Raw genomic sequence first — 17832 nt, forward strand, 5'->3', positions numbered from 1 at the left:
GAGATGATAAAGTCACTAATATTCTGCCAGCCTGGCAGCAGTTTTACTGAGATCACAGAAATCCATTAAAGTAAGAGCAACACTATCAGTAAAAAAAAGGCTGGAAGGCAAATGTGAGATTTCTCCCTTTCCACTTTCCTAGATGTACCAGAAATTCTTACATGAGAGAGGGGTAGGGAAGGAAGTAACTATGAGACCATGAAGAACTCCAGACTTGCAGAAACCAGGCTCCTTAGCAGCTTTTCGAGGTCTTTGCCACACAACATGTAATGAGACAGACAGAAGCTCACTTACTTTGGCCATATTTCAGATTTTCTGCAAGAAAAAAGCTTGCACAAGAACTTTATCTACCAGATCATATTCCTCCGCATCACTCAAAGCAATCTTTTGAAGTTTTTGGGCAATTTTAACTCTGGGTTGCAAAGAGAAGGGTGTCAAAATTGCTTAGTTCTTTTAAGTCCTGCAAAACCAGGATAGGAGAGCAATTCTTATCAGTGCCCCAAGCAAACTGAAGCATTTCATCCTTGTCAGGCATCAAGGAGTCTGCAAAGCCCTTGAGATCCACAGGAAAACAAGCATCACTGGATTTTTAAAATTTATTGTTGTTCTAAGTAAAGGTAGGCCCAAGAAGGAAACACAATACACTACTTCTGGCTTTTGCAGAATGGTATTACAGCATCACAGCTTGTGTTTCTTGTCTAAAATAGAGTTCATCAACCAGCTAGCCTCTTCCCATATCAATGCCAGAGCCTTCCCAGCCACCTCATCCTTGTACCTGGCAACTGTGTCCTCAACTGCAGCTTCACCTGTTCCTTACCCACTCATCCACTAATGATCTGCCAACTTTTTTTCCTAAAGTTCTGACCCAGGAATGCAAGGTGCACTCTGTTGTGCATTGCACTTTCCTTGCTCCCTTCTTTACCTCAGGCCCCACCACATGCCAGGCAAAAGATCACTGTAGTGGCACATTTTCCTGTGCCAGCCCTCGTTTGAGAATCCCTGGCTACTGCACTACTACTGAATTGCAGCTGATGCCAAATAGCAATGTCTCCTCTGTCTCTAGATGTGCTGTAACCAAAGGCCTTGTTCCCCACATATAACTTATCCTTGTTCACACACCAAGTGACTCAAGGAGGAGCAGCCAAAATATAGGAGGCTAAACTCTCCCAGAGTCATCAAAAGTGATACAGGAGGGAACAGCATGTAAGCTAAAACAGCAAGCCAAAGTCTACTGTTTTAAAGCTGCATAGAACTTGCTTTATCCCTCATGGGATTTTGAAGAATTCACCTCACATGCGTTTTTCAAATCATAGGCTTTGTTAAAAGTAATTTTTAGCATCTCACAGCAACATTCTACCAAAATGGTCTTAATGTAAGTTAGAATAAGAGCCACAGTCTCCATCACAGCAACAGAATGATTCTTTTATCTCGGATCTTCAGCTTCAGAAGTTGACCAGCTGTTGGCAGGTTTCTGCCTAACATTTGAACACAAAGGATAAAGTCACAGAAGTCCAGATATATAATGCCAAATTCATTAATTCCCAAGCCATTTCAGAAGCCAAAACCTCAAGTTTCTTGCAGAAGGTGAATTTTTGCTTAGCTTGTTGTCTTTTCAAAGTCATGGAAAGACATTTGGCACCCAGAATTCCATAAAATGAGTAATTTCTTGTTTTCTCTTTAACAGGAGTAAATTGAAGGTTTTCAAGTATCCAAGTGGTATACATGAAGCTCTACTTGGCAGCTTCCAAAATCAACAGAACTCTTTTACCACCAATACAGAAAAGGATGCTCATCAACAGCTTGTCACTGTGCTGCAGAAACTTAACACAAGGAATGAAAGATGAGTTATGTGATTTTGGCTGACAGACTCTATGACAATAACTCTAAAAGGACAGCAAATATCAGTTCAGGACAAAACATACTTTATTGTACTGTAATGTCAGAAGTACAAGAAAAGTACTGCAGAGAACCATGCTAATGGCGCTTCCAGGGTCTGTGAAGGACAGAAGTACAAGATAATGGGGTACTACTGTACTCAGTGCAAAAACTGATTCATTTGAGGCACAAGTACACTATTGTTTAAGCAGCTTGATTCAAGCACAGCTCTGGTATGTGATCTACTCTGTTTTCTTTCTATGAGACATTTCTAGAAGAAAGCTACATTTACATGAAAGAGGCAGTAGATTCAAGTCAGGGGTGTCCAACTTGCCACTTGGCAACCAAAAAAAATTAAGAAAAATATTCTGCATAGTCACCCTCCACATCTTAGTTTCAGATATGGAGCTGTGGCTAGAGAAAAGTTACTCTGAAAGGTCAGAACCCAGATCCATTTGGCTGGGTGGGGTTCCCCCCTTTCCTACATCTGTGGGTAACTTAATTCACGTTGACCACAATTTATCCAATAAGAAAGAAAAACCACAACCAACTCAAATCTTGGATAAGAAATCATACATATCTAACATTCAAATAAATTTCAGCCCTTGAGATCCTAACTTATGGCTTAAGACACAATGAAATTGTTTGGGCACCCTTGAGTTAAGTTAATGAAGAGCATTTTTGCTAAAAAAGGCAAGCAAGATCACTGTTTTAAACAGAGCTGACCTCTACAAGAACAAAGCAGGAATCCAAGTCACTAGTTACTACTAGGCTGACGTGTACTGCTGCCCAGAAAGATAAAAACATAACATCACAATGAAAACGTTCAACAAAGTTGAAAGATAAAGGTTTCAACACCAGAAGCAGCATTTGAAAACAAGCTGTTTAAGTTAATCTTTTCAAGAGATGCAGATTGCATAACTCTACGCATGAACAAACATGCTGGCAATCTTCTCCTTTTACACAGCAGCTGTGTTTAACATAGGAGGTTCTGGGTTTAAAGAAAGCCACTTGAAGAATTAAGATTTGCAATTCCCTGTCTAACTTAATGAGATTAATAGAGAAAAGAAAAAAAAAAGACTACTGAAATAGTAGTTTCTCAGTGGATCCCTATCATTACGAACACAGCTGAATTTGTAAGCAATGCAGGACTAAACAGACAGCTATTACTTTATATTATTACTATGCTCATAAGTTACATCTGTTAAAGTTAAAAAAAGCCAAGCAGTTTCACCCTATTTCAAGGATAGTTTCCAATTAACACCAGTTTACATGGTGAATGGGACTTCACGAATAAACAAGGAATGGTGACATCTTTGGGTCAAGAATGACAAGAAATAATGGGCTCTGTGCTACCAATCAACCTCAACAAGAATATGGCACATGGGCCAGCCCAAGCTGTACCAACACTGAACCTTTAGCACTCAGCACAAATTCGGATCTCTTCACTTTAACTAGCAAACCAGGTGAAAAGGCTGGGTAAAAAAAAACCCAAAAAACCAAAAACCTAACTAAAAACTTAAGCCAAAAGTTGGAATATACCTTAAAAAAAAACCTGTAATTTTAAAATAACTTGATGCTGACATCAGTTTGTGCAAACTAAAAAAAAAAAAAAAAAAAAAACTTCACTGAATTTCTCTCCAACAAAAGACAAATCCTGCAAATATTTTCCTTTTAGCCCACTGTACCTTCAGATACAATCTCAAATCTAACAGATGTAAACGAAAGAGAGAAGTAGTTACAGCATCTGCAAAACATTCTTTCTACAAACAGCTGCTGGAGGGAAAGTAAAATATAAAAGGAATAAAGAAAGTAAGGTTCCATCTGAAATATTCTCACAATCTTTCCCACTTTGTAGTCCATGAATCCGACTCTGATGCTAAGGTGACAGTGTATGTAAGCAGATTTTTTTTGTTGATTTTATTATATTGGAGTTTCAATTGAAGAGAACCTGAGAAGAGACTGGAGCCTCTTCAGGAGTTGTCGGATGGAACGTGCTCCTCGAAGCCTTCGCTCTCCCGGACCAAAGCTCTTTCCAGGATAACGCGGCCCTCCTTGTAGCGCTGGCTGTCTTCAGTGGCAAACTCATAGATCCAGCCCAGTTTGCTGTTGCAGTTCTTGCAGCTCACGTCCCGGACCATGTGGCGGCCGGTGAGCATGACCCGATCCTGAACTTCACTGTACTGCAGATTGACCACCTGGGACAAACACAGCACACATGGAACTCAGAGGATTAGTCTGCCTAGGGGAAACCTGCTAAATGACTAGCAGCATGTCAGAAGGGAAGAGCCCGTGGCACCACACACGAACAGAAAACTGCAGTGTTAAAAATCTCCTTCGTGAGAGGGTAACACCTTAAAGATGTGCTCCACAACGATGTAAAACCCTCACATTTTAACTGAGAGACACGATTGCTATCACAAAATATGCAAAAGGGCTGTGTTCAACTCTGGGTGAGAATCTCCCAGTGAACAGCTTGTAAATTTATATTAATCCAGTTGTAATATATGCAACCCATTTCTAGCAGCTGATGTGATCACCAAGTCCCAGAACTCAGAAACAAAATATTAAAAGAGGTACTTACTCAAAAATCTCGTGGTGCTTTTGAAATAATTAACTAAGAAAAAGCCTGGGTCAGTGGCTGAGAACGTAGACACGAAACATGCACTTTATGTGTGCTATATCAGCAGTTTAAATATACTTTTAACTTCTTTTGCAGCAGCACCACAAAACCAGGGTGTTTACTTCATTGAGAAGTTGATGCCAGAACAATATCCAAACTGCTGATATGCAGATTCTAAAAGATGGGACGGTACTACTTTCTCAGCTTTGCACCTGACCGGTTCAAATGTACAGCTTCTGACTGCAGAAATGCAAAAACTCAAAGTGTAATTAAACCCCACTATTTGACATTAAAAAAATTTGAACTCCAGGATCCAGAGTTTATTGGATGAGGAAGAAATCTCTCACTACTGATAAGATTCAGGATACCAGAAGTCCCAGAGCAAAACATAGTTAAGACACTATTGATGCCTCTATCAACTCTGCCCATGGCCACATGGCTTATAAGAAAAAAAACAAAACTAAAATACACCAAGCATTATATGACCAGGAACTCTGCAAGAAAGCAAAGGACAATCACAATTTTTTTCAATTAATCTAATGGACAAGTCTTTATGCAAGGTTAATAAATAATCCTACAATTCACTAAAAAATTATGACTTCTATATTTTGATCTATTGAATCGGATAAATTAAAAACTCTTAAATTAAACGAGAGTATTATTGCATGTAAAAAAGATTGTGATTGATTGTGGCAACTTAAGTTGCCAGACTACTGTTAAATTAAATGCATTTCAGAAATTAAACAAAATATTATCTGGACTTTTTCTTTAACTGCATAAAAGTGAAAAAACCTTTGGAACCCTTTGACAGACACCAGATACTCTCAGAGTGAATTTGAGGTTCATATTACAGAAGTCTCTGAAGTTAAAACTCCATCAATTTTGGCCTGGTGCCTCTATATACACAGTTTTCTTTATAGTCTTTCGGTATTTCAGACAAAACTAACTTAGCTAAGTTTCCCATCAACAGTAAATGTCAAATTTGACTTCAAAGACAGAACAAAATTTTTAAAAAGTTAAAATAGTAATTACACAACACTTTATCCAAGAAGTTTTTTCGATCTTATGACAGATTCATATCCCACAAACTCATTTTTCAAAAGTAAATAGCAGTTCCTCCAGCTTCTTACCAACCTTGTTAAAAAGAAAGGCCCTTCCTGTGGCCCCTGTAAAACGAGTGGAGATGAGTTCGGAGCGGTTGGTCAGGATTGTGTCGCAGTTGGCGCAGGAGAACAGGCGAGTGCCACCAATATGATCCAAAAAAATTCTTCCCATTTTTAGAACTTATGTAAGTTTATACTCAAGACCTGAAAGCAAAAAGAAACATCATATAAAAAAAACATTACAGCAAAAAAAATTGAAACTCCCAAACATCCCATATATATGGCAGAATATTCTTCAAACCAAATCAGCTAATGATTGCTCAAAGTTGTTCCTCTGTTGGTGAATTGCTGAACTTACAGTCTGCCTCTCATCAAGACAAGTTATTTCCCAAAGTGACCATTTTACCAATAAGATGACTTAAATACAAACTAATTACATTAAATGAGAAAAACACAGACTGAAACCTTTAAAACACAGTTCAGACTTTTGCAGACCCTCTACTGGCCCCTGCAGTTCTTAAACTCAGAAGCTGCCACTTCCTTTAACACAATACTGAAATTCTATTTCAGAACATTCCCAACAACTCACTCATCTTAGTCAGCACTAAGAAATGAAGCACTGAGAATTACACTGAGTCACCAAGACAATTATAGCTTAATTTTCCCAAGTTACCCCCACTTTTTATAATACATATTTATTATGTCACTTCCCCATAGCTTTGCACAATTTATGACACATGATCACACAACACCACCACTCAGAATGTTGGTATAGCACCCTGCCTGCTGTATTTGACTTGACACTTCTTTGTTTCATATACACACCAACCTAGGAAAGGTTTGGATGCTATTGCACATCATAAACAATACACCCAGTCTTTACACCAGACAGTTTTATATACAAATGATTAAAGTTGTCTAATCCAAATATAAAATACTGTGTCATTTATCCAAGGTATTTCCAAAGCCTCATCACTAAAATACCTCAGCAACTCCAATGAGAAAAAAAAAACAGAGCTTAAAAACTTTATCGCAGATGACCTGCAGTGCCTGATAAATCAGCCTCTTCACTGCTTAGGAAAATTAAAGTGTCTCACCAACTTCACACCAACTAACATAAATTACTCAAAGTTAACTAGTGAGTAGGCACAGAACACATAGCTGACAACTTAAATCACAAAGGATGATATAACATGACAAAGGAATTGAATTATGATATTTCCCTTTCAACTGCAGAAGTTTTATGACTAAACTTCTATAATTAAACAAGTTAAATGTACCTCCATTTATGCTTCAGATATGGAATCAGAAAAATGTATTGTCTCTGCTTTTGTCACGCAGAGCAATGCAATGTAAATCTGACACACTGCAGTATAGAATTGTGTGGGTTTTACTTTTCAGAGCAGGAGACTGTGCCGTTCATAGAGAAGTCAATCAAATTTTGTGCTTATCTAATTGAATATTCTAAGTCAAACACTGTTAAGAAGCAAAAATACCTAATTTAAACTCATTTCAAGTTTTAGGGGATCAGTTTCTTAAAGCCTACTCTTGACATGCACAAAGCAAATGGACTAAAACTTGCACCTGCACACACAGACCTTAACATACCATTTTTACATCTAAAAATCAAAAATCACTGACATAATGATTTTTTTCCAATTGCTTTATTTCACACTTTGTTTTCTTACAATGTGAGGCAACAAAAAAGGTTCCTACTATTGAACAGAGATATTTTAGCTCAGGTCCCTTACTTTCAGATTTTTCAAATTACTATTAATCTTCTGTATCCCATCTGAAGGATACATAAAAATTAAAAGCAATATCATGACTCTTCCATTTAAAGGTAATATAATACCCATTTCTCGTCTTCAAAGGATAAATAAAACAGGTCTGAGTGTTAGAGGTGTGATTCCACTCAAAATACAGAAAGCATTTTCATTTAGATTTCTCTAAGCTTTATACCTTTCTAATATGCCTTTATCTTTCCCAGCAACTAAAGGCAAAAAATTAAAATGTGACTAGTGACAGAATGAAGGAAAATCAACAGACAGTAAATGTGAGTAAACAAGTATCAGTAAAAGTCTCCAGCCAGAAGAAACCACAAATACAAGCAATTAAGGCAAATGTAACACATATGCCCATAAGGCACTTGGCCTAGGTCCATGTACCAGCCTTCCTAATTTTGGATAATGTTATATTTGTGCTGATTGTATTGTGGATTCAAAACAATTAACTGATCGTAAGTTACAGTAAATGTGGAATCAGCATCCAAAGGGGTATTTCTTTCAGAGTAAACACAATGCCCACCCTGTCAGTACTTTTAGAAGGTAACATAACATAAATCCAAACCTGTCCCTATCTCACCAAGAGCAACACAAACACAGAGCTTGGTGTCCAGAACAGATCCTTTACACGGACTGATCCTGCACAGCATGACATTTTGAAAAATGCACCTTAACACATCAAATGCAAGTGCATCACCTCCCTAAAAACATAATTCATGTCAGTGCCCTCAGAAAAGCAGTAGCCCAGAGACGTTAAAAATGGAAATTAAATACTTCAGAAGGGAGCACAAGTGCAATTCTAACAAGCAAGTTAGAAGTCCCAGCAACATACAAATGTATTACTTCTGGATATAGCATTATGGCATGGACTGAAGTCTTGAGTCCCAAATATCTCAAAAGTTAAAATAAATGCATAAATAAATATATTCAAAGACGTAAGGCTGAAAAATATGCCTACTAATACAAGGCCTAAAATCCTCACATAATTATGTCACCTTAAAGAGCTGAAAGTAACCTAAAGTCACAGCAGAATCTTAACAAACCAACTGGTACCAGAACATATTTTTTTCAGAACACAGTGCATAAGGAAATCTATATTCTTGAAATAGTACACATTAAAAAAATTTAGAAAATTAAATTTTACAGTCAACACTGTAACAGTCAAAACAATGTAGATTTTGTATATGTTTTCTTAAGAAACTACAAAAATACTGTAAGGTTACCAGTGTCTAACTTTTTCAAAGTAACCTCTACACTTAACTACCACCTGGTAGACTTCAGTCAAAATACAAAGCAGGCTACATTTACCTGTGACCTCAGGTTTGATTGTTAAATTCAATGAATTTGTAAGGGCCCAGCTGAAACACTATAAAACTAGTCACCTTACATTAGTCTTTATGTTACTGCTCACAGTAGTAAAATTAGGGAAAAATTACAAAATGACTGCTAGCAATGCAGACTTAAAATACCACACTTTATAATGGATTTTCTAAAATACCTAACATGGAAATTCTGCTTTTTCCTCTCCTGTAAAATAGAGAAACTGATTTCAATTTGGAATCATTTCATGGTCTCCCCTTCCTTTTTCTTACCCCAAGCTAAAAACATAGCATTCACTTATAAGACCAAATGAGAAGTTACTTGCTGTGGATAAAGACTCCTCTCTCTTTATGTAAGGATGCTGAATCCTGTAGGGTATACTTACTGCACACAGGAAAAATCAGAAGCACAACAGAACAAGGGGAAAGCAATTTTCCATTGCTCTCAGGCTGCCCCTTACAAACAGAAGTGATGTGTACAAAGTCAGCCAAGTTAACTGTGCAGATTTTTTTCCCTACAGTTTCACTACCAATGGGAAAGGTGCGGGCGTCTATTTATGTTCACACATGCATAAATGATCTGAAAAAGCCACTTATAGGCAGCTTTGATAGGCAGTGGGAGGGCTCTCTTAAATGAGGAGAAGCCAAAGAATGTGAAACACAAAAGCATTTCTAAAGCTTAAGATCCTCCAAACAGGGGAAAGAAAATACAATAAGTGCACTTGGCCATTCATCCACTACTTACACTTAAAAACACAGAAAATAACTTCCACTGGTCCAGAGAACCAGTCAGGTTCCCTAGTGCTACTTACAGCTCCAGAAAGTGACACTAGCCCACCAATTCCATCATGCTACCAGCAGAATTTTCGGAAGTAGTGGACCAGGATCTTGGTTATTCACAAAACCAAATGCTGAGGAAAGAACAGATTTTTTTTGGCCCATGATTTCACTTTTAAAATCAGCTAAGCATTCTTTACTGGGTATGTATCAGTGATGAAGTTCTAGTGCTCTTGCCTTCATGCAAATTACCAAACACAAGTGATTATATTAATTGAATGGCTGCAATGTAAGAAAGGTAGACTTATTTACTTTCCTTAATAGGATATAAAGTATCTATTGCTTGTCCAATCTTCCCAATTCCAAGAGAGGGATACTTCATAAACTGAGAGATGATGACACTTCCATTATTCTGTACCCAGACGACCTTCCTGAGAGGACCTTTAGGAGAGCAATCAATGACAGCTCATTTGACCTAGCAGGTCAGGCTTGCTGACAGTGCATGATTTTGACAGTACATTATTCTGACAGCATAAACCTTGATACCACTTCTCAATCTCTCAGTGAAAGGCTTTCTCCCTGCATGCTTCTCCCAGTGAGTACCTGGACAGAAAGGAAACACAGGCACTGTGGCTGAGTGCTATAATGTGTATGCCCAGAGCAGTAGCTCCCAAATTCCCCAAACACTTTCCGTGTTGATTTCAGCAACACTGAGCAACAACCATATCAAAGGGCTGACATTCAACAGCTTAAATTTGACCACTATCTGCACACACACCCAAAACACCTGAAGCACCACTTGGTTGGTATTTGTACTACCTCATCTGCCTACCTTCACCATCAATAAAGAATGAAAAAGTAATACAAAGAATTATTTATTAACATCTTTTAAACTAACAGTCAGTGTTTTCTTGTCCTGGAATGCATCTCTTGAAGACACAGGACCGTCAACACTTGGGAGAGCCAGCAAGCACTTTCTCTATACACACTGGACTGTGGATATTTCACTGGAGGAGCCTCAGTGTTGCTTCAGCACCATCTACTGCGTTCACATCTACAATAGAGAACAGCTGCTAGTTAAAGGACAAAAAACTGTGACCATCTCTCTTGCACCATTTTACCAACTAAAAACATTTTCCTTTGTAAGCAAATAAGCATTCTCTACCCTCTGAAAAAGGGTTATGCATTCCTCTAAGCACACTGAAACATTCTCAAGATGTACTTACCCTGGAACCAGGCTAAAAATTCATCATGGCATCTCAGGAACTGGGCTTCAGCTTCCTCTTCTCATCTCAGAGATGGACAAAAGAGAAAAGAGAATTCTTAGCACAGCTGCAGAAGACCGAACGTTAAAGAATCATACAGGGAAAAAATAAAACTTGCTCCTTACCTTCCCAGGTTTCCCTGCTCACAGGTGGGGGCACATCCAAAATTACACACGTGGTCAGTCTCTTAGGAGGTCGGAGATTCAATGTCCACCACCGATTTCTGTGACTGTCCAAGTAAACAAGGCCTGGCCTCTGCCTACATGCAGAATTGAAACCACCACATGTAGCCAAATGTGGAGAGAAACTGAACTGGACCAGCATACTGTGCTCTTTAGAACCATCTAGCTACTGCAGCAAACTGTGAAGGGAACTTAATACAGTCCAATGACAGAAGAGGCTTTGGCAAAGCCCAGATGCAGGGCACAGCACCCACCAACATACAAGCTGCCTTGCAGGATGAAAACGCCCTTGTGCAAGTTGCAGCAGTATAATTTTGTATTGCAGGTTGCAGTAGTATAATTTCCTATAGCAAACTGCATTTTTTCCTAGGTAAGGTGAGCACTGGGACACTGCCATTTAAATTTGTTTATGTCATATTGGTGCACTCAAACACTAATCCAGGGTACTTTGTTTCATGTTTACAGAGAGCAGAGGCACACAGATGGGTGCTTGTTTCTCATACAGCCCCCCTATCTCAGCATCTCCCACACGGTAACTTAAACCCTCACAATACTCCTGCTAGATAACATATTAAAGTATTAGTTTACAAATGGTATCAGACTCAGATTAATTTTCTTTCCCACCACTACACAGAATCCAAAACCAACAAATAGACCTGCTTCCCTGCTTCTTTTTCCCTTCATTTTATTCCCTTCCCCTTCCTGATTACTCCACTGTTTTAAAGAAAGCTGCATTTCCTTCTAATAGATTTATTCTTATATTACTTAAGCAATTGAGACAACTTTTGTCTGTGAATCCATTCTGCAACTTTCAGAAAGCTAAACTACACATTTTCTGCTTTCATTAATTTTAGTGCTGAAATGATAAAAAACTTCATCCAAAGACATCACTGATTTGATGAGTCATTAAAAATGAAATCCAATAAACAGCTTTTTAAGAAATGGTGTAAAGACAACCATCATCCAAACCAGCGACATCCAGCTGGCAGAAAGGGTGCTAATACACTAAGTGCACATCACCAAGAGATTTTTATATTAACTAGAAAGGTCCTAAAGGTAGGTAAAGGCTCCAAAATTAGAGATCACCTTGCTAACAAACATCCACAGTGTACAGGCATTTCATCTACACATTTAACAAGTAATTTTTAAATTCAATCTTGCTTAAGGGAATTACGTATTTCAGTGAGAGCTGAGCAATCCAAGATTTCAACACAGGTCAAATGTTAGTAAACAAACATGAACCAATGACCTGACTTGGACAACATCCCTTCAAGCTTGTGATTATTACCATGTTAAATTCAGACATATAAATACGTGTACAGCTCTCAGTGTGTGACAAATAACAAATACAGCCTATTCTTGTCATTTGCTCTGCTGGGCTTTGAGATGCAGTTTCATTTGTCCTCACACACTTGGCAACCACCCTTGAAACTCACTCGTCATTAATAAAATATATTACAAACAATAAGCTCTGCATTTCTAAGTAATTCTGTAACTACGGAAGTGAAAGTAGCAGATGACAGAAGCCTCCACACAGTGTTTTTAAAGACTACTTTAGAAAACGTGAGCAGCACTTTAAAACTGACAGTTTTTGTTTGTCACACACACGACTTGAATTCAGCCATCCAGAAAGAAGCTCTATACAAAAAAATATATAGGATATATATATATATATATATAGCAGTTACATACCGTCACGTGAGGGAATGTTTACAACCGAGGAGCAAGTTCCCTTCCTTTCAGTCATAAACATTAGTTAAGATAATGGTTAATCCAGAGCCATTAGCTGCTGACATCAAGAGTTGTTCTGTGGTACCACTTTGGAAAGAGCCCTGCCCTGCTTCTCTCTCATAAGACCGTGTGTACTTGCTTTGTTATTCCCTCAATCTAACCCTAAACCCGTGTTTATTGTTTAAAGAAACCAAGGACAAATAACTTATTAAATTCTACAGCGATATCAGTCCAAAACACGGCCTTTATTCTTAAATAAACACGCTGGATTAATCTAATCTACATCTGCTTGCACAGTACAGCTGAGGGTTGTGCACAGAGCAACAAATGAAGCAGACAGAAGACAGTCTTCACATTTATTTTTGCTTTGACTTAGACCCTTTCCCAAAGCGGAAAAACGCCGGCAGACTATTTCAGCTCCCTGGGAATCCGTACTTCCACGGGGAAAGCCCCCCCCTAAGCGCTAGCAGGCGAATGCGCCTCGCCGCCGAGCGAGCCGCGAGCACCTCCACAAAGCAAACAAGCACCACGGCCGGGTGGGCGACAGCTCCCCGCGGGAGGCACCTGCCCGGCGGGGACACGGGGCTGCTCCGCCGGCCGGCGCTCAGCAGGCGGCAGCTTCGCCCGGGGAGAGGGGCGATGCGTCAGGCGGCGCCGCCACCCCCCGTGCGACAGGGCAGGGCGGTGCAACCCCCGCGTAACCTCCGCGGCCGGGCCCGGGGGCGGCGCTGCGGGGGTGCCGGTGCCGATCCCGGTGCCGGTGCCGATCCCGGTGCCGGTATCGCTGCCGGTGCCGCGCACACACAAAGCCGCGCGCGCGCGGGGGCGGTCCCCGGCCCGGCCCGGCCCGCGCGCCGTCACGGGGGCGCGCGCAGCCAACCGGGGCCGGCCCGGCTCGTCCCGTCCCCCCCCGCCCCCCCGCCGCCGCCGCCGGGAGAGCAGGAGCCCTGACAACAAACAGCAGGAAACAGCTGACGGGGAGGCACCGCCGCCGCCTCCGCCGCACCGAGGAGCCGTGCCCGGGGCCCACCGCCGCCCCCCATCCCCGAGCCGCCCCGCCGGCCCCGCTCCCGCACCGGGCCCGGGCACGGCCCCGCGTCCACCCGCCCGGGGCTCCGCACAAGGACCCGTCCGAAAAGTTGCCCAGTGCCGGGCCGGGGGAGGAAGTTGTGTCGGCGGCGACGGGGAGGGGGTGCTCGGTGCCGGCCCCCGCCGGGAAGGCTGGGCGGCGCTGGGAGACGCTGACGGAGAAAGGGACGCGGTGGGGGAAGGCCGGTGCTTTGTGGCGGCGCCGGGTAACGCACCGGGTCACGCACCGGATCAGGCAGGGCCGACCGCTGCCCCTTTCCGCACCCGTCGCCGGACCGGACCGGAGCGGCTCGCCCGGGGCTCCGCCGCGGCCCGACAGACACAGCGCCGCGGCGCGGCGGTCGCCACCTCCCTCCCCGGCCGCCCCGGCCTCCCCGGGTAGCGTGGGGCGAGCGCAGCCCCCGCCCGGTTACCTGGCTGCGGGGAGCGGCAGTGGCGGCGGCTCCGTTCCCGGTGTCTCCCCCGCCCTCCACGGCCCCGGCGCTCCGGATCGGCCGCGCGGCTCCGCCCCGCCGTAGCCCCGCCCCGCCTGTCAATCAGCGCGATGAGGCCCCGCCCTCACCCCGCCCCCTCGCTGCCGCGGAGGCTCCGCCCCTGCCGCCTCGCGCTCCGCCCCGGGCCGGGTCGCCTCACGGCCGCGCCCGGCGGGGTACGCCGGGTCACGGAATCACGGAATTACAGAATGGCAGAATTATAGAGTTATAGAATTACAGAATCATCGAATCATCAAGGCTGGAAGAGACCTTTAATGTCATCTAGTCTGATCGTCCACCTGGCACTACCACAGTAACCCCTAAATCACTACACCACACCACCCAGCACCATGTCCAGAAGCCTCTTGAACACCTTCAGGGATGGTGACCTCCCTGGACAACCTGTTCCAATGCCTCGCCACCCTAACAATGACAATTTTTTTCTGTCTAGTCCGAATCTCCGCTGTCTCAGTTTAAGGCCATTTCCTCTGGTCCTGTCACTGCAGACCGGTCAGAGAAGACCGGCCCCCACTTCCCTACAGCATCCCCTCAGGTAACTGTGTAGAGCAGTGGGCTCTCCTCCAGGCTGAGCAACCCCTCAGCCATTGCTCACAAGATGTGTTTTCTACACCCTTCACGAGCCTTGTTGCCCTTTGCTGGCCACACTGCAGCACCTCAATGTCCTTTCTGAAGTGAGAGGCTCAGAACTGACACAGTACTGCCACCAGTGCTGAGGACAGGGGTCAGGGCAGAGCTCAGTGCTGCAGCCCAGCTGTTGGGGGGACTGGAGGCAGGGCCAGAGCTGGAGATGGAGCCAGGTCTGGAGCCGGTGCCAGAGCCAGAGCTGGAGCTTTATGGCAGGGATCAGCCCTTCCCCACCTGCCAAGTTCCATTTTCCAGGCACCTGTCAGCCGCTGCCCTGAGCCTGGTGCCTTCCACTCCCCCTCTACCAGCCTCCCAGAGCCCCTCGCCTCCCTCACAGCCTGGCAGAAATTCCCACTCCTAGGAGAGCTGAATGCCAGAGCCACCCAACACCTCCCTATACCCCTAGAGCACATTGCCATAGGCCTGGCTGGGAGGAAGGGGAGTCCTGTTTCCAGGCACCTGCATTCTTAGGGATTTGGCCTACCCTGGCTGTGAACTTCATCACTCTGTGGTGCCCTGTGAGGGTTGGAGGTGTAGAAAGGCACAGAAATGGCTTTTGGTGACATCCCCCCATCAGTGAAGCTGTGACTCATGCTGCTTGCAGACTTTCAGGCCATTCACATTGAAATCTTTGTGGGATACCTTAAACACTGCCCACTGTGGAGATAAAAGATCAGAGGAGAATAAGGCAAAGTGTGGCCCCTTCTTGGCCATTGTTTGCAAAAGCTATCAGTTCCCTGCCAGTTTTAAGTGCTCACACACTACCTCCTTGGCAAATAGTGGTGTTGGACAAAATAGAATTTAAAAAAAAATCCTTTTGAATTGTTGGTTATGAAAAAGAGATGCAAAAAGGCGTTGTTTTCCTTCTATGGGGCAAGCCATGCCATTTTAAGGATGTTTGTTCTGGAGAAAGTATTTTCACTCCTGGGTCTATCCATGTGGTATCACCAGAGAAGCTGCAGTAATGGCAGGAAGGAATGAGTCAGCAGGATTCTTTTGTCATTTCACACAGAGGCAGAGGGACATCTCTGTGAATGTACAGCACACAGGACCTGCTTACGCACCCCACTGTTCTTCAGCCCGTGTCTTTTGCATGGATTCTTTTATAAAAAGAAATTATGAGGCAGAAGAGAACACAACAGCCTGTGTGAGGGTAGACAGCCAGTGACAGGTCAACATCAATGTGCTAAAAGCTGCTGTTTGCTTTGGACAGACCTCAAGAAAATCAGATCTTTTCTGTATGGTCAGCTCTGGCCTGATCCTGAGCAGAGCTGAGCATTGACATTTCTCACTGGCCTCTCATCAGCCTCTCTTTAGACCGTGGAAGGGGAGTGAAAGGTGTTAGAGCAGTCCATCAGACAGCAATCACCACTTAGTTAATGGCACAGGGACAGCAGAAGTACTGAGAATATTAGAAGGAAACCATAAAGCCGTGTCTGGGGTCCCATTTACCACCGACAAATGGAGGAAATAACTGATCCAACTGATCCAACCCTTTGTTAACAGGCTGACCTGATCTGCTGCTGCTCCTTGCTGGGTAGCCACGAGCTGTGTCCCTGGTGGATCTGCTGCATCTCATCATAGGAGCTATACAAAGGTCCATGTCTTACTCATCTCATCTCCCGTGGAGTGGAGATCACCGTAAACAAAACCAAAACCGAGCAGAGAGTCTGAGCAGTGGTGCTTTAGTCAGCACTGGGTCTTCATATCTGGGGCCCTGTGAGCTCACTGCTCAGCTCTGCTGCTGAGGCACCCGCACATCCTGGAGCAAGCTGGTTCTTCCTGCCTCGTTTTCCTTCTGAATAGAAGGGGCAGAGTGATGCTCCCTGCCTTACTGGGAGGTTGCAGGTTTGCTTAAGTACCCTTCTCCAGTCTGGGCATATGTAGGGGTTGTATGTCTGAATATTGCAATCATCACAATAATATTACCATGAAAACAAAGCAAAGCCCAAACCTACGAATAGAATTAAATTCTCAGCAATAAGAAAGGTAGCTGTACCAATCAGAGAGAAACCAAATTGACCATGAGACAAGCAGAGAATGGATTAGCCTGTGCTTGACAGATGGTGCCAGGAACTGATGTTTTTATTTCCCTCACAGAGGAGCTTAGAGGAAGGGGGGGTAGGGGAGGGTGAGGTAGGGCACGTTTAATAGAACAAAGCAGCAGGCTGTAGCAGTTCTGCTGAAAAATGCTAAAAATACCCAAAGCAATTTCCAATTAGCTTGTAAGGGACATGCTACGTGTCAGCTACAGGGTGAAAAACAGGATCAGCAATATTGTACCACATGGCACTTTTAATTTTCAAAGCAGCCTGAAAACATTAATTAATTCTCCTCTGACACAGGGAAATGCAGTGCAGTCAGCAGTTTGCTCCTTTACTTCTTATGCCGGGTTTTGGGAAGACCCTGGGCCTTTTCCATAGCTGATTCATATCATAATAGCTCAAATTACTCTGGAGGAGCCAGTCTTCTCTGCAGCACTTCTGAGCAAAAAAGGCTATGTTAGATCTGGAACTTAATGACCAGAGAAAGGGGAGATGTCCACACCCAACAGCCTTACTAAGACCCACCTTTAATATTTGCCCCATCTAAAGCCATTTATCAGTGCTGTGAGCAACTCTATAGGAAGTATTTCAGAGATAATTGGATAACTGAGGAATTAATCACAATATCAGACAGAACTGTGTAGTGAAACTCCATATTCCATATTCCATAGTGAAACAACCACCAACATATTAATCTAATTAAAACCTGTGACAAAACTTCAGTGGAATTCAGCAGGACCTGAGTACACCCCACTGAATGAGAGTCAGGGCTTGGGGGCTGCTTGTGCACATCTTGTCTCTTTAAAAGGAAAAACTTATAGCTCAGTTGTTTTTGTTCCTGTTCCTTCTCCAGAACCACTAATAATCTTTTGGTACACTTGTGGATTCCTGTGTGGCACAGTTAAGCCTACCAAACCAGGC

General features: G+C 43.1%; 2 protein-coding genes across 6 annotated transcripts in view; one reads left to right on the top strand and one right to left on the bottom strand.

The window, feature by feature from the left end:
- Positions 1–1905: 1905 nt before the first annotated feature.
- YPEL5 (yippee like 5) lies at positions 1906–14281 on the bottom strand. 5 transcript variants are annotated; one of them, XM_068186049.1, is made up of 6 exons: positions 14162–14243; positions 10872–11005; positions 10708–10772; positions 10380–10535; positions 5633–5805; positions 1906–4073 (listed from the first exon to the last, which is right to left on the bottom strand). In XM_068186049.1, the coding sequence occupies exons 5-6, from the start codon at positions 5771–5773 to the stop codon at positions 3849–3851; spliced, it is 366 nt and encodes a 121-aa protein (XP_068042150.1). In that variant the 5' UTR covers positions 5774–5805; positions 10380–10535; positions 10708–10772; positions 10872–11005; positions 14162–14243; the 3' UTR covers positions 1906–3848. The 5 variants fall into 5 exon arrangements, with proteins under 5 accessions (XP_068042150.1, XP_068042148.1, XP_068042147.1 ...); XM_068186047.1 differs by lacking the exon at positions 14162–14243 and adding an exon at positions 9517–9615 and having other exon boundaries at positions 10708–10767; positions 10872–11256; XM_068186046.1 differs by lacking the exon at positions 14162–14243 and adding an exon at positions 9517–9615 and having other exon boundaries at positions 10872–11256.
- ALK (ALK receptor tyrosine kinase) overlaps positions 6094–17832 on the top strand; it is a 408209-nt gene continuing 396470 nt past the window's right edge. Inside the window, exon 1 of the mRNA XM_068186034.1 lies at positions 6094–6404. Coding sequence (XP_068042135.1) covers positions 6339–6404 — 66 coding nt within the window. The 5' untranslated portion in view covers positions 6094–6338. The remainder of the gene's footprint in view (positions 6405–17832) is intronic.

Source organism: Anomalospiza imberbis, chromosome 3, assembly GCF_031753505.1.
Source record: "Anomalospiza imberbis isolate Cuckoo-Finch-1a 21T00152 chromosome 3, ASM3175350v1, whole genome shotgun sequence".
NCBI classification, from domain to species: Eukaryota; Metazoa; Chordata; class Aves; order Passeriformes; family Viduidae; genus Anomalospiza; species Anomalospiza imberbis.